Genomic DNA, 16,912 nt, shown 5'->3' on the forward strand with positions numbered 1-16,912 from the left:
TTAAAAAATAATAATAATGCAATTTTAAGTGAACATAATAAAACAAAACATGTAACGCTCACATTATGGGATTTTTATTTTCCAAAACATAGGTGCACCTACAGCACTGGAACCAGTAATAACATAACAATGTAAATTATGTAAGTTTCACATGGATCTTCATCACCTGGATGTTTACGAGAACAGCATTTAAGAGGAAACATCTCATAGTGAAATAACCTGGCCATTTATTGTTCGCTGTAATTAATGTACATTTTTTATAATAAACTGGTGGGTTTTTATTTAGCCATCAGACTGGTGACAAATGAAAGCGTGTAGATACCAACAGTCAAACTGCCTTAAAGACTCCTGGGTAAAAAATGGGCCAAACTGGTCACACTAACACATCATAACTGCTGCGGTTACGCCCTCTGCTGGCTGATCGATGGTGCTGCACAGAGACGGGGGATAACAGAGTGTGTGACTCTCCGTGCGCGATACAGATCTCTAAAAAAAAGCAGCTACTGCACACGTCGGACTATCATGCTCATGGCATGAATAAAAATGCCCTCGATTTTGGATCCGGTAGATAATAAGGTTTACAAAGACAGCTTGATAATATAATAAAGACATAGATGGCAGGAGCTTCAGTCGGAAAGACTGCTTGACTATATACACTAAGGAGAACGATTCAGAGCTACACTTGGCTTTCTTTTTCTTTTTTGTATTTCCCCCCAAATTTTTCTCCCAAGTTAGTCATATCCAATTCCCTGATCATATTTCACTTCTACTGCTGCAGACCTCCAGGTCTGACCGAAGAGGGTCGTGACTAACTGATGCCCCCTCTGACACATGTGCAGTACCGACCGCTTTCATACTGAGATCCGTATTGTGCACGGAGAGTCACGCACCGGTAAGTATTACATACACTAAAAACCAGAGGGTCACCAGATCACCAAACCCAGCATAAAAATACCAATCGAGGGGATTTCTTTTGAAGGGACAGATGGATGCTGTAAAGTTGCTTTGAGACAATGTCTACGGTGAAAAGTGCTTTACAAATAAATTTGAGTAGAGTTCCAGAAGCCAATGCAAAACAGAGCTGGCATGGAAGCTTGTGCCAGCACCATAACGTTGATTATTTTTTAATTGGTCACCCGTCTGTATGTGTATGAGCAGGTCAAATTATATAAACATAGAACCAGAAATCTTAAACATGACTGTTTCTATGAAATTATGACATTTGCAACCACTTGCTGTAGCGCCGCTTGACATTTAGACAGCCGCGCCCACGCGTCCTCGCATCCTCTTCCTCTATAAGCTGTTGGATCGTGTTGCGGTGGAATCTGGAGCGCCGGGGGGTTCGGTGTGGTCCTTAAACAAACACAGCCCACGGTTATTTGTGTTTGCTGTGCCGGCTTCTCTGCCGATAGATTTCCTCCGTGAACGGTCTGCGGATTCATCAGAACACACACACACACACACACACATTAAGTGCGGAGATCATAAATCCTAAGTAGCTCCGTATTGTACCAGCCTCTTCCTGGCACGGACACATTACCGCACACATGGGTGAACTAATGCTGAACATCACAGACCTCATAACCACCTGAACACCAACGCCTCCGCTTTTACACGGCTTTAATATCAGCCCGGGTTCCTCAGGAACATTCTGATATACAGTACAGAGTCTTGATGAGTGCAGGGTCTGCAGGGTCATGGTTTGTGACCGTCAGCCATCATGCCTGACAGTTGGTACGAGGTGTTTGATAAAACCCCAACACAAACAAGCCAAGATGAGTAAACATCTCCACCACATCTCACGTCTCATCAGTCTAATGGATTTAGTTCTAGAACACTCTGTAATCTGTACAGATGCATGTTTGTAAACCTGTGGAGAGAAGGAGCTTTTACCAGCCACCCCTCCATGAAAGCCAGATTTCTCTATAGCTCTTGCATTTTTCTCTGATATTCTGAACATCAAACGTCTGACTTTGAACTGAACCTGCTTGGACATCCAGCTTTGGGAAGATCAGCAACTTGAAGGCTCTCCATTATAAAACGATCGATCTCACAGCAGAATGAGGAATTTCAGGGAAACCAGATGGCATGGCAGGATATTCCCCTCTGCTACCGGTCGGCTGGGCACCCCCTAGCGGGCATGATCGACTGCTAGTCTGCTGGGAAAGACGAGACTAAAAAGTGTGCGGGGTCTTCGAGGCTGTGTAAGGACCCTGGTTAGTAGCCCGAGGTGCCATGTGCCAATCCACCAAAGTACGGGCGAATAAGAAGGGTTTGGTGGAGCGGAAATGATTAAATTGGGACAAAAAGGAAAAAAAAATAGCATAAATAGAATTTATTCTTGCAGTGATGTAGACACACATCTGAGTGCTCCAGAACACCAGACTGCCCAACGTTCTGCTTTTACTGAAACAGTCAGACCTGATCAACTCATCTCATACATCTGATTATTAAGACCTGACTGTTAACCTTCAAATGACTTCAAATTAAAATACGTTGTGGGTTTTTCCTTTCATAACTGGGGACTTAAAGCATATTTAAGTTTAATCACATAATAAACTGTATTTATAGAATAAGATCACTGTTATAAATATAATATCCATCTTACCCTTCGTATGCTATTGCCACCGAGTAGCTCAGCGCCACCACTGCAGTGAGGAGCACACCAACAGGACTGGCATTCCTAACACACACACACACACACACACACACACACACACACACACACACACACACACACACACACACACACACACACACACACACACAGAGTTAACATGATACCTGCTTTATACAAGCAAATTCATTAAAAAAAAAAGTATTTTTCTGTCGTACACTGTATATAGTTTCATTTATATTGAGTGAGTATGAATTGTGGGATTGTGATGGTAAATTTACAACACACACAAATTTACACACGGAGGGTGCAGAACCATATAATAATAATAATAATAATAATGTGTAATAAAATAATAATAATAATAATACTGTCTAATATAATAATAATGATAATAATAATAATAATGTGTAATAATAATAATAATATTAAAGTGTAATTTAATAATAATTATAATAATAAAAATAAAAATAATAATGTGTAATAAAATGTGTAATAATAATATTAATGTGTGATTTAATAATAGTGATAATAATAATAATAAATGTCTAAAATATTATTATTAATAACGTGTAATTTAATAATAATAATGTGTAATAATAATAATAATGATAATAATAATGTGTAATAATAATATGAATAACAATAATGATGATAATGTGTAATAATAATATTAATAATAATAATAATAATAATGTGTAATAATAATAATAATAATAACCTACCTCTCCCTATACATGAGTGTGTAAAACACTGATACGTGAGATATGAAACACGTCCAGTTATTAATAAATAAATGACTGATGAATTTAAGCTGCTCTATTAAATGTATATATTAGTAAATCTGGCTCTGAAACAGTCGCTGTCTCACCACACATTAGACAATAACTCAGTAAGAGTCACATTTTAATGGTGGTGATATAACAATCAGCCTTTCATCACATCCTCAGAGGAAAATAAAAGAAGGAGGTCGATGTGATTCAGATCTGGAGGAGGTCAGTAGCGCATCAGCTGCTTCCTCATCCTTCCAGACCCAAAAATCTCTGCCCTGCCAGTATGTGATGGGAACAGAAGGCCAGCACGTGCTTCTGGGAGAAATGGCTGAGCTACCAAGTCCAACAGAATGAGATAGAAACTAGAACAGAACCGGTTTTATATCTTGTGTTAGGTCTGGCTCACTGTCCTTCATTAACACTGAACACTAATATCTCAGTTTTACTGACATTTGCACTTCAATGCACAAGCACCAGCGCATCATTACATCAATTACACTCCAGTAATATGTATTACAAGCCTTTTAACACACACTAAACCCTAATAACTCCTCTCAGTACCCGAGTCCACCACGTTGACATGAATATTTAGTCCACATTCAATCAGAACCACAATCTGAGACTGAACTGGACGCAGGCTGAGACAAACTGGACGTTTAAAGATCTAAAAATTGTTGCCTAGTCTAATAAATGTACAGAAGACTTTCAGAAGGTCAAAAATGTGCACCCAGGTTACAGAGCGGTCCAACGTACATTCAATGCCATTTTAAAACATTCCTGTCATATCAACAATAATAATAGTATGTATGTTGTGCTGGTATGAGTGGATCAGACACAGCAGCGCTGATGAAGTTTTTAAACACATCACTGTCACTGCTGGACTGAGAATAGTCCACCAACCACAAATATCCAGCCAACAGCGCCCCGTGGGCAGCGTCCTGTGACCACTGATGAAGGTCTAGAAGATGAGCGACTCAAACAGCAGCAATAGATGAGCGATCGTCTCTGACTTTACATCTACAAGGTGGACCGACTAGGTAGGAGTGTCTAATAGAGTGGACAGTGAGTGGACACGGTGTTTAAAAACTCCAGCAGCGCTGCTGTGTCTGATCCACTCATACCAGCACAACACACACTAACACACCACCACCATGTCAGTGTCACTGCAGTGCTGAGAATCATCCACCACCTAAATAATACCTGCTCTGTGGTGGTCCTGACCATTGAAGAACAGCATGAAAGGGGGTAACAGAGCATGTAGAGAAACAGATAGACTACTTACTAATTATAAATAATTAATAATAATAATTATTACTGTTGTCAGCATATTGCTATTAGATGCCTCGGACCCCGGTTGGACGGCGTCTAACAATCAGTTCAGTGAGGTACGGTGGAGCAAGATCAATAAGAGAATCTTAAAATCAATTCTAACAGACACGAGTAATCAATAGAGTGATTGGAGCGTTCGTGGGGGGCGTGTCATCCCAGTTTATTGTGATTACGGTTTTGCGTCAACATGAGCCAATAATTTAAATAGACGTTTTTAACACAGTGGGATCTAGAACAGAGAGAAGATCCTAATCCTGAAAATGAATCAGTATTATTGTTTGTTGTGTGTGTGTGTGTGTGTGTGTGTGTGTGACCCATAATCACATGAAAACATGTTTGTTTGATGAAATTGTTGAATTGTGAGGCTGCAAAACTATAAAAACAGAGATCTAAAAAACCTCGACCAGCCGCTCCAGCGGACGCTGCCTGGCAACTGAGACGGAGTGGCACTAGTGGGCATTTTGCCACAGTTGCCATCGTAACCACATCAAGTCACATGCTCAGTTTTCCACGTCCACCGAGGGAAAAATGTGGACGGAAAAAGGCCACATGTTCCACAGCACAGGTCCGGTGGAGCTCTAAGTGCTCGCAGCGCCGCGATCCTCGTTTTACATGTTTACCTTCTGAAAGCGATGTGTTTAATAGGGCAGCGATGCACTGAAGCAGGTACTACTCCTCCGCCTTACAACCCCAGCATCCCAGGTTCGAGCCACAGCTTTGCTTTTAACCCTTTGTTCATACAAATTCGTCCTGGGTGCTGGGATTACCACCCAAGTGCCCCCTAGACTGGCTTTTACTGAGGTTATTTAGAAGTACACGCCATATTTTACGATTCCAACGCTTGTTCCATGTAGTTTATTTATGTGTTTTAGGGCTGCCACTAACGACTACTTTTCTATCGATCAATCTATAGACTATTTTATCGATTAGTCGATTAATTTATTTGAGCACTAAACTGTAGGTGATAATAATCTAACCCAGAACTAAATGTAAACAGGGTTTATGTTCATATGATCACATTCTCAGGTGCTCCATATTAAACAGAGTGCAGCTCGTGTTCATGCTGTTCTGTACACACAGCAACGTGCTTCACCTTATAGCAGAGATAAAATAGTTAGATGTAGCCGCGTCTCATTAAGTCCAGCGTACAGTAACGACAGAACGATCCCAGATCCTAACCTCCACATTCACTCAACACTTACTGCACATTCTAAACCATGTAAACACGGTGCTGAGTGTTACGCTGTTACCGGCGCATTCACACGAGAAGCTTTTTGTGCTTCGAGCCCGACGCAGTAAAGTGCGCGGCGGTCTGACTGAACTCACTAAGAAATGCGCTGTTCCAAGATCTCCAGGATTAAGCAGCGTAATGAAACGATATAGACGTGCAGCACGGCGCCGGTGCTGCTGTGGTACCATCAAAGCTTTACACAGTGAACAAACCAGCTTTTAGTTCTGTACCAGGTTTAAGTATCACCAAACTTTGGATGATTTGGGTCGTGGAGAACTTTGATCTGTTATTTGAAAGCTCTACAATCGTCCTCTGACGGCTGCAGACGGTGTTTTTTAAGACGGAGCTTAATGCCGCCGACCGGTGACCGGAGCAGATACGACTGAGGTCCTGCACACGGCGAGTAGTGCTGAGGGAATCATATGAACGATTATATGAACGGAGACGATGTATAAATTAAAAAGGAGCGTTTATAAACATAGTTTTAAACACCATGCATCCACTAGGTCGACCAATCGCAGCAGGCCTAATGTGTTTGTTTATTAGGATTGTAGGGTGATGGTTTCCACTAAGGGTCCATTCATGACAGGACAGGTAAGTACAGGTTACCCATGATTCATCAGCTCAAGTTCAATATCAAACGTACCTAACGTTCCATAACGAACACGTCTTTGTGCTGTGGAAGGAAACTGGAGCTCCTGGAGGAAACCCACGAACTGTAAATACTACTGATACTTCTAGTTCTGTTTATACTTGTAAGAAAATGATCCATTGGAGCGCCCAGATATTCCACTAGCACACCAGCGTCGAGATTCTGAACTCCTCGGTTCGAAACTCAGAGTTGCCACCAGTCAGCTGGGCGCCATCCAGCGGGCATAATTGGCAGTGCCTGCAGCAGACACTAATTGGCCACCGTGTCTGCTAGGGTGGGATGTCCGGGCTTTGTGGGTGGGGTCTTCAAACGCTGTGTAAGGACCCTGGTTGGCAGATAGAGAGGCGCCTACACGGACAATGATTGGCTTGTTTGTTAGGTTGGCATCTGAACTGGACACTGGAGCAACGGAAGAAAATCGTCCAGTCAGACTCATCCTATTTTCTGAAAGATCACATGAACTGCCTGGCACATTTACCCATTGAAACGATGGCACTAATATGCAATTTAGGACGTCTACCACACAAAGTACAGACGTCGAAGGACCTGCGGGTCATGACCTGGTACCAGATACCACAGAACTCCTTTAGATGTCTTGTAAACCCCAGATTTTGGTGTGTCAAAGCTGTTTGGACAGCAAATGAGGTGAGTGGTTCTAATGTTTTGGCTCATTTACAGCCTCAGAGTACTCACATTAGTGCCAGGCCAAGGTAGTTGGCGGTGCTGCCCCAGTACATCGGATTATCTGTGACATTAAAGGGAAATCCAGTCACCTTATGGTCCATCAAGATACCAAAGTAGTCTCCTGCAGGAAAAGAGGAAAAAGGTCTTGTAATTCTCATTATCTACTGATTAAACGAGAACGAGCTCTAAAGACGTGGCAGAATATCAACAGCACTAGCAAATGATTTTGGATGTGAAAGCAGGTCAGGAGGAACATCGATTCCTCTGAACCTTGACGCTGGAAGATGTTTTGAGAGACTTTAGACGTCAACAAATGGATCCTTGATCAAGTGAAGCTCAGATAATCAAGATGAAGCTCATTGGCAGTTCACTGGGAAAAACACTTATGCTTGGAAGAGTTGAAGGTAAAAGAGGAGGAGGACGGCCAGCAACAAGATAATAAAGAGCCATTAAGAATCATGAAGACCCATTGCATTTTGGACACCCAGCACCCCCAGGTTATGCATCCTTACAAAAGACTGTGAAGCCTTTCATCCCAACCTAGTCGTATCCTCAGATTAGACGTAGCCGAAGACCATCACCTGCCCCGTCCACTGAGAGCCGTATAGCGCACAGAGTCACGCGCTACTATCTGTGATAGCAACCATCCTTCATGCAGGTGCCTTGACCAGACAGCCACAAAAAACAGAGGCTACAATTGCAGCAGTGATGAGGAACGCGTTCAACCATTCCTCCCACAGACACAGCCAATCATGTCTCTCCGTCAGCCCATTCGTTTACCCATCATCTATTACATAATCTTCATCGTTATGCAACAAACAATTCAAATCACCCCGAAAGGACAAAAAGATGCTACACAGCGCCCTCAGTAGCACCGGGCAGGTTCATATGGAGATCAGTATCGTGCACAGAGAGTCACGCACCGATCTCGATTATCTCCTGTCTCTGTGCAGCACCACTGATCAGCCAGCAGAGGTCCTAACAGCAGCAGTTATGATGAATTCCTGTTCTGCCGTTGTCCTGTCCCTACAGACACAGATCGTGTGTCTGTGTAGCGTCTGGCTGGCTGACAGCAGAGCTGGGATTCAAACTCTAGAACAGTGCTCCCCGGACCGGTTTCATATAAGATATGATTTCACGGACCGACGGGGGCGGTAGGATTTAATGTAGAACTATAGAATGGAAGATCAGTGTGATTCCTGAGCTCCTACTCGGCAACGAGACGCTGCTCCCACCTAGTGGTGATAGGACATAATAACACCTGAAGTGTGTCGGAAATGTAATTGCTCTTGTAGCGTCTCTAATTATTTATTCTTTCTGTGCGGCCTGGTAATAAATGACCCACAGACCGTGGTTGGGGACCACTGCTCTAGAACACCTTGAAGCAAGGTGTTGACAAGGTGGACGTCGTCTGTGTAAATCCCTACTGGAAGGTTGATATGGCACTGGCTAGAATCAAATCATGAAATATCAGGATTAAATCGATTAAAAGAGGCGACAGGGAGCGTAAATCTGAATAGTTTAACCATGAAGTTGAGTTACGTACCGAGAAACGTCCCAGTGAAGCCCAATGCCAGGAAGCTCGTAACAACAAACACAGAGCCCAGTGCCAGGAGAGCCACGCCCACATAATACACCTGCACATGGTCCATCAGCTCCAGCTTCGGGTGGGATCGCATCGCTACTGTAATACTGACAGAAAAAAATAAAATATACATTTAGAGAACATTTCATATAAACAATGTCTGAAAATGGACAATGATTTGCAAGTACTTTTGATCTGTAGTCAATTTTAATAGTACAAAGACGAGATATAAACAGTTCTAAATAATCAACTCAGTCTTTTTTCGATATATAAACGGTTGCAATGTGAAATATTAAACCTCCACCTCTTTAGGCTAGAGTCCGAGTGGAGTCACGAGTCGATGTAATCTACACAAAACATATATTATAAATGTAGTGTAGAAATAAAGAAATAATCTGTAAGTTCAGATAAACACAACAACAGATTAGCGAGTGTATTTAGCCGTTTTACTTCGTGTCTTTACTTTCCTCCTCATTGTGTAAATGAATGTAATTTCTGTAACAAGAAGGTTCCAGTTAAAAGCTTCAACTGATACGTTTTGTTTTCATTACAGAACAAAAGCGCTCGATAAATCACGGCACAGCGGCCAAAATCCCAAACACAGCAAAAACCATCATAACCGCTGCTTACCTTAGCTTCTGTTCTTCCAGATGCTATTACATTTATAAGCGTGCGTCCCATTAGGAACAGAATCCGTTATTTTGTAAATGTGCTTATAATTAAAAACCTCCAAACTTTTCCCGGTGGTGAAGTAAAACAGGAAGTCGTTAGAAAGCCGATCGAGCGTTTCATTACCGCGTCATCTGTGTGACGCAAACCGAATAAATGCAAATAACAGCATTTCTTACTAACAATTACAATCAGAAGCTCTGATTGGTTCAGAAAGCGTCTTTCGACCATCAGCACCGATTCTGTAGGAGCGTTCCATTCACCCCGGTCGTTCCTGTGAAGTGCACTACGTAGGGTATTCCACCATTTTAAGTGAGATTCAGATCCAAAGGTAACGAGAATGTTCAAATGAAGTGAACTTCAGACTGTGTAGGGAGTAGGGAGCGACGCTTCATCACTACACCGGAAGCTGCTGGAACATTTACACATTGTGTGTGTTGTGGGTTAAGACGGCCGGAGCGTTATTATTATTATTATTATTAGAGAACAGAATATTTATAATTATAATTAGTGACTCTTGTTGTTCATGAGTCATTTTTTTACGAGTCATGAGTCGAGTCTGAAGTCGCTGTGTGTGTGTCTGGTCTGTAGGACCTAAAGTTGGGTTACAACATGATTAAACCACTGGGACTCAATTCCATTCTCAAAACTCCAGTGTCCTGCACAGAGCCCTGAGCTCAGCTCCACTCAACAGCTCTGGGATAAACCGGAACAATGCTGTCTACTACTGAATGGGCACAAATTCCCATACACAGACATACCTCAAAGTCTTCTGAGAAGCTTCTCAGAGGAGTGACTGCTGTCACTCTATGTCAGGAGCATTTATTTATGAAATGATACGTCCGACAAACACAAAGTCAGGTGTCTGAATACTTTTGGCCATATAGCATTAATTATCAGAGGACTGCCTGATTCCACTGAGTTTCACTATAAATACTGTGATTACATCAGTCAGTAAGAGATGAAATCCCACCTCAACACCGAGGCTCTAAATAGAATTTTGATTCTCATCGGCCGCCTGATTAGTCATGAACACATCACGATATTCTTCATTATTATGCAAATACAGGCTGACATGTAGTGATAGATTAATGATCTGTTTCGATCGTGTTTAGCAGGACAAGATGAACAAAACCAGAAAGAAATAATAAGATTTTTCAGACCCCTTGACGTTTTGGACACTTTGTACTGTGGATTTGATTCTAAATATACATAATCACCATACACTGATCAGCCATAACATTAAAACCACCTCCTTGTTTCTACACTCACTGTCCATGTTATCAGCTCCACTTACCATATAGAAGCACTTTGTAGTTCTACAATTACTGACTGTAGTCCATCTGTTTCTCTACATGCTTTGTTACCCCCTTTCATGCTGTTCTTCAATGGTCAGGACCCCCACAGGACCCCCACAGAGCAGGTATTATTTAGGTGGTGGATGATTCTCAGCACTGCAGTGACACTGACATGGTGCTGGTGTGCTAGTGTGTGTTGTGCTGGTATGAGTGGATCAGACACAGCAGCGCTGCTGGAGTTTTTAAACACCGTGTCCACTCACTGTCCACTCTATTAGACGCTCCTATCTAGTCGGTCCACCTTGTAGATGTAAAGTCAGAGACGATCGCTCATCTATTGCTGCCGTTTGAGTCGCTCATCTTCTAGACCTTCATCAGTGGTCACAGGACACTGCACACGGGGCGCTGTCGGCTGGATATTTTTGGTTGGTGAACTATTCTCAGTCCAGCAGTGACAGTGAGGTGTTTAAAAACTCCAGCAGCTCTGCTGTGTCTGATCCACTCGTACCAGCACAACACACACTAACACACCACCACCATGTCAGTGTCACTGCAGTGCTGAGAATGATCCACCACCTAAATAATACCTGCTCTGTGGGGGGTCCTGACCATTGAAGAACAGCATGAAAGGAGGTAACAAAGCATGTAGAGAAACAGATGGACTACAGTCAGTAATTGTAGAACTACAAAGTGCTTCTATATGGTAAGTGGAGCTGATAAAATGGACAGTGAGTGTAGAAACAAGGAGGTGGTTTTAATGTTATGGCTGATCAGTGTATATTTATCACATAAATCTACAATTAATGTGAACTGCTGTTGCTTCCATGCAAAGATTTCCTCCAATCTGACTGAATTCATATAGATTATAGGTGAAGACTTATATGTTCACTCTACTCAACATTATAAACAATTGTTTACATTTATAACATTTAGCAGACTTACAATCTTGAGTTTAGTTTAGTGTTTAGTGCCATGTCTGCCCTTTGGGCCATGTTCATGGCAGGAAAGGTTGTGATCTGTCTTTTATTTACTTATTTCATTTGACTTAGAGAAGTTATGTCTGTTGTCTATGTATGTTCATTTATATGTGTTGCTTCAGTTTTGTTAATGACAGGAATTTTATGAGTTGATGCTTTTGTCTTGGTAAAGAGTTCCTTTATGGTTTTTGCTGATAAGATCTGTTGTCTTTCATGGTTATAGATGATACATTCCAGCATTAAATGTTTTATTGACTTACAATCTTGACCGAATACAATTTGAGCAATTAGGGGTTAAGGGCCTTGTTTAAGGGCCCTACAGTGGCAACCTAGCAGCGATGGGGCTTAAACCATGGACCTTTTGATTATTAGTCTAGTCCGTTAACCATAATTACAATTATGACTTACAATTACCACTGAATACAATCTGAGCAATTGAGAGTTACAGGCCATGCTCAGGGGCCCAACAGTGGTAACTTGAGTGGGGCTTGAACCAATAACATTCTGATTACTAGTCCAGTACCTTAACCACTGAGCTACCACCGCTTTCTTGAATGACTGTAGATTTCAAACAGGTTCAAGCAAATGTATTCCAAGATTCAAGGGGTCTGAATACTTTTCCAGCCTTAATTCGTCCTGATTCTGACGCCTATAAGTGTGTACGAGTTGTAAGTTACCTGTGACTGCGGTAAACATTGAGAAGCAGAATGACGACGCCCAGGCAGTAGCAGGCCACACGTGGACTTCCAAACAAGCTAGTTAACCTCTGTGTCCGATGTTCCCACCTGGCAACCTAGAATAAATAATTACACAAATTAATAAACGAGGCATCTTTAGGTAATGAATTTTCCTAAACCATTCCAACATGTTATTGGGATGCATTCATTCTATTTGGCTTTCGTTTTCATTATTTATGCTCTCAGTAAACACTTGGTCTAGACACCCTGATGAGAATGACATGAAAGCTACACTATATGGACAAAAGTACAAACCTTATATCTGGAAGTTGGGACATTTTATAAAATGCAATAAAAATAAGATGCTTTAGGGATATGGGGATGATACACCGATCAGCCATAACATTAAAACCACCTCCTTGTTTCTACACTCACTGTCCATTTTATCAGCTCCACTTACCATATAGAAGCACTTTGTAGTTCTACAATTACTGACTGTAGTCCATCTGTTTCTCTACATGCCCCGTGGGCAGCGTCCTGTGACCACTGATGAAGGTCTAGAAGATGACCGACTCAAACAGCAGCAATAGATGAGTGATCGTCTCTGACTTTACATCTACAAGGTGGACCGACTAGGTAGGAGTGTCTAATAGAGTGGACAGTGAGTGGACACGGTGTTTAAAAACTCCAGCAGCGCTGCTGTGTCTGATCCACTCATACCAGCACAACACACACTAACACACCACCACCATGTCAGTGTCACTGCAGTGCTGAGAATGATCCACCACCTAAATAATACCTGCTCTGTGGGGGTCCTGACCATTAAAGAACAGGGTGAAAGCAGGCTAAAAAAGTATGTAGAGAAACAGATGGACTACAGTCAGTAGTTGTAGAACTACAAAGTGCTTCTATATGGTAAGTGGAGCTGATAACATGGACAGTGAGGGTAGAAACAAGAAGGTGGTTTTGATGTTATGCCTGATCTGTGTATACTCCAACACTGATGACTGACCCTGAGCCAACACCTTCTGTGGATCTCAGATGTGCCATAGGCTGCCCTGTTACATTATGTTCAAATGCAGGAGTCCGTTGCCTTTGAAAGGTCAGGTGGTGACAAACAAGTACATCTCGATTTGTTCTTTCTCTCAGTTTGCTGGAGAGGAAAACAGAACTGCTAAACAGAGGAGGAAACACCAAGTTCCTTTATTACTGGGGTTCTGGGTTCTCCCACAGGACCACACCGGAACAATATACTGCAACCATGTTGTCCATAACAGCAAAATCTTCCACAGTTCATCATCAAAAGTTCATCAATGTGTACATTGTTGTGATAAAACAGACAACGGAATGAACAAATTAAAGAATCTAAATGTTCAGGATTCAGAAAGTATACAGACCCCTTGACTTGCACTGTTTATTGTGTTGAGGATTTAATTTTGAATGGATAAAATTGCCATTTTACCAACACACAAAATGGTCAATATACAGTATATAGGGACAAGTTAGGTGAATCTACCTAATAAAAAAAACGATATGGCTTGTGAGTGTTAAATGTGTAAGAAGTCTACTTTAACCTAAAGAAATCATAAGTTTCACTATTATAATCTTCAACAGACGTTTAGTAAACCCACAGATATAAAATAACAATACAAAGTACCTACAGTGCCAATATTTTAGACAATAATAGTAATTTATAGTTTAGCTTACCACATTCCAAAACAAAGGGTTAAAGATTATGGCAACAACAGCCACAGCGATACTGTGATCCATCGAGATAATGTAGTCCATCATCTTAGACAGCACTGATATGTCTACCTGAAGAAATACAGTATGTAAAGAAAGGAAAAGATCCTTTTACCCCAACACTCATACAAAACAAAACATTTATAAAGCAAATATGGGATGTGGGTTAATTTCCTGTAATCTTGAGCACTTGAGTCGAAGACAACTGGACTTCTTTTGGGTTCTTGAAGTCGTTTCACATCTCATTCAAAAGCACACAAGACTACCATGACCTGGATGACTGAGAACCTAAATAGTGATCATACAGTCATGAACATACACTGATCAGCCATAACATTAAAACCACCTCCTTGTTTCTACACTCACTGTCCATTTTATCAGCTCCACTTACCATATAGAAGCACTTTGTAGTTCTACAATTACTGACTGTAGTCCATCTGTTTCTCTACACGCTTTGTTAACTTGCTTTCATGCTGTTCTTCAATGGTCAGAACTCTCACACAGGACCACCACAGAGCAGGTATTATTTAGGTGGTGGGTGATTCTCAGCACTGCAGTGACACTGACATGGTGCTGGTGTGTTAGTGTGTGTTGTGCTGGTATGAGTGGATCAGACACAGCAGCTGCTGGACATGTCAGTGTCACTGCAGTGCTGAGAATCATCCACCACCTAAATAATACCTGCTCTGGGGGGGGGGGGTCCTGACCATTGAAGAACAGCATGAAAGGGGGTCAATAAAGTATGTAGAGAAACAGTCAGTAATTGTAGAACTACAAAGTGCTTCTATATGGTAAGTGGAGCTGATAAAATGGACAGTGAGTTAAGAAACAAGGAGGTGGTTTTAATGTTATGGCTGATCAGTGTATAAGCTAGAGTTAGTTATAAAACTAAACAAACACTACCACCATGTAATGTTGTATTTAGTGAAGGTAACTGGATGGTATCAACATTAACAATAATAAATTATGTTCTGACCAGCTTTCCAGCTTAAACCTAAAAAAAACCTAATAACATAACAGTTTTCTTTTACTGGCTTTTGTTTTTGATTCCACAGAATTGCTTAAATCTTGATAAATGTAACAGTATGATGTAAAACTTGTGTTTGTGTTATGTTAGCAGATAATAATATCTATCAAGGCTAGGCTAAGATAACTGTTGACGTTATAGCTAGCTGATAGCTAAGCTAAGCTAAGTAATGATAAAGGTAAGTCGATCAAAGGTGGGTAGTAACAACACATAAAACACATTTATTTATTCGTTATATACTCGTAATGATAGATTTTTAGTCAGTTTTTAATCTGACTGACATGGTAGAACGTTTCAAGTGACCAAACTAATAACAAATATTAACGTTTTGACAATATAGTGCTAGAAGCACAGCACACTACAATTGCTGGATGGCTGATGTATAATGTTCTTACATCCAACAGTGTTTAATTTCCACTTTCTATCAACAACAATACAAACTAGTACATGTCAAAGTTAGTGGTTGTAATAAAGTCTTGAGTAAGCAGTGTGTGTTTACTGGACAGTCTGTTCAAAGTTTACCACTATACAAACACAACTGTGTGGTCAACTATGTATTGTATTGAACTATGTATTGTCCAGTGACATTATAGACTAGCAATCTAAATAACTGTTAAAATTCCTTCAGTAATACAGGATAAGTTCATCTTCTGAGCTCCAATGTTCTGATATGTGCAGTCTTCAAAGTGTCAATGATTACAACATTCACCAGAAGCTTACATTTGATCTAAAAACAGATCATCATGTACCCTAAATCTAACAGATTATTTACACATTAGTTTACTAGAACGTGGTGTTAACTTAGGGCCAACCTTCTTAATTAAATCCATTTGTTGCCTTATAGCATTTATATTTATTAAGATTAAATCTATGGTATAGCTTTTGGCTCAGCCAAAATCCAAAAAGCAGCCAAACTGTCCAGTACCAGACTGCTGGACACCAAGTTGGACCAGTACAAGTAAAAGGAAAGACTGTCAGAAGATCATTTGCTGCTTATATTGGCACCAATTCGATGGACACTGAACTGCTCATGTGTTCACACCATGTTTTGCTGTGACCAACATGAATGCTGCTGGTTCCACCATATTCACCACCACAATGCAACGATTGGTGTGTTTGCAGTAACCATGTTGTACTATTGTGCATCTTTAGGTCACTGCAACATACACTACATCCTCTAAAGAAACCCTTCAGACACGTCCTGAGACACATCTGGCATTTCTGTAGGAACTAAAGTACTGTGGGTTGGTGATGATGGTACCTTGCTATAATCCACGTTTGCGAGCCCAACACAGCAATCCAACCCTGGATCTTTCCCTGTAATGGCAGCGTCGCTCATAAGTTGTATTATTTAGCTTTAAAAGACGGACATTTCGCCCTGGTGTCCACAAACAGCGACTGTGAAAGTCAACAATCCATTCAGTGGTGGAACACGTGTCTACATTCTGCTTCCTGGTCTTCTAATTTGCATGGGGGTTGGCAAACCAGTTCATGGTGCAGTGCCGCCACCAAATGGTCTGAACATCATACAGCTTCAAGGTTTGATAGACCATGGGTGAATGATCTTAATGCTCTAAGAATACTCATACAAACCCAAATCAGAAAAAGCAAACAATAAAAAACACAAAGCTCTTTACATTGACTTTTATT

The 16,912-nt window shown here is 41.2% G+C and overlaps 1 protein-coding gene across 1 annotated transcript; it reads right to left on the reverse strand.

Moving 5' to 3' along the window:
* Positions 1 to 52: 52 nt before the first annotated feature.
* On the reverse strand, positions 53 to 16,702 carry pemt (phosphatidylethanolamine N-methyltransferase). The gene is made up of 7 exons (XM_063003329.1): positions 16,524 to 16,702; positions 14,200 to 14,307; positions 12,493 to 12,608; positions 8,833 to 8,978; positions 7,296 to 7,407; positions 2,609 to 2,683; positions 53 to 1,430 (listed from the first exon to the last, which is right to left on the reverse strand). The coding sequence occupies exons 1-7, from the start codon at positions 16,599 to 16,601 to the stop codon at positions 1,376 to 1,378; spliced, it is 690 nt and encodes a 229-aa protein (XP_062859399.1). The 5' UTR covers positions 16,602 to 16,702; the 3' UTR covers positions 53 to 1,375.
* Between the last annotated feature and the right edge of the window lie 210 nt (positions 16,703 to 16,912).

The sequence above is a fragment of the Trichomycterus rosablanca genome, chromosome 10 (assembly GCF_030014385.1).
Source record: "Trichomycterus rosablanca isolate fTriRos1 chromosome 10, fTriRos1.hap1, whole genome shotgun sequence".
Taxonomy (NCBI): Eukaryota; Metazoa; Chordata; class Actinopteri; order Siluriformes; family Trichomycteridae; genus Trichomycterus; species Trichomycterus rosablanca.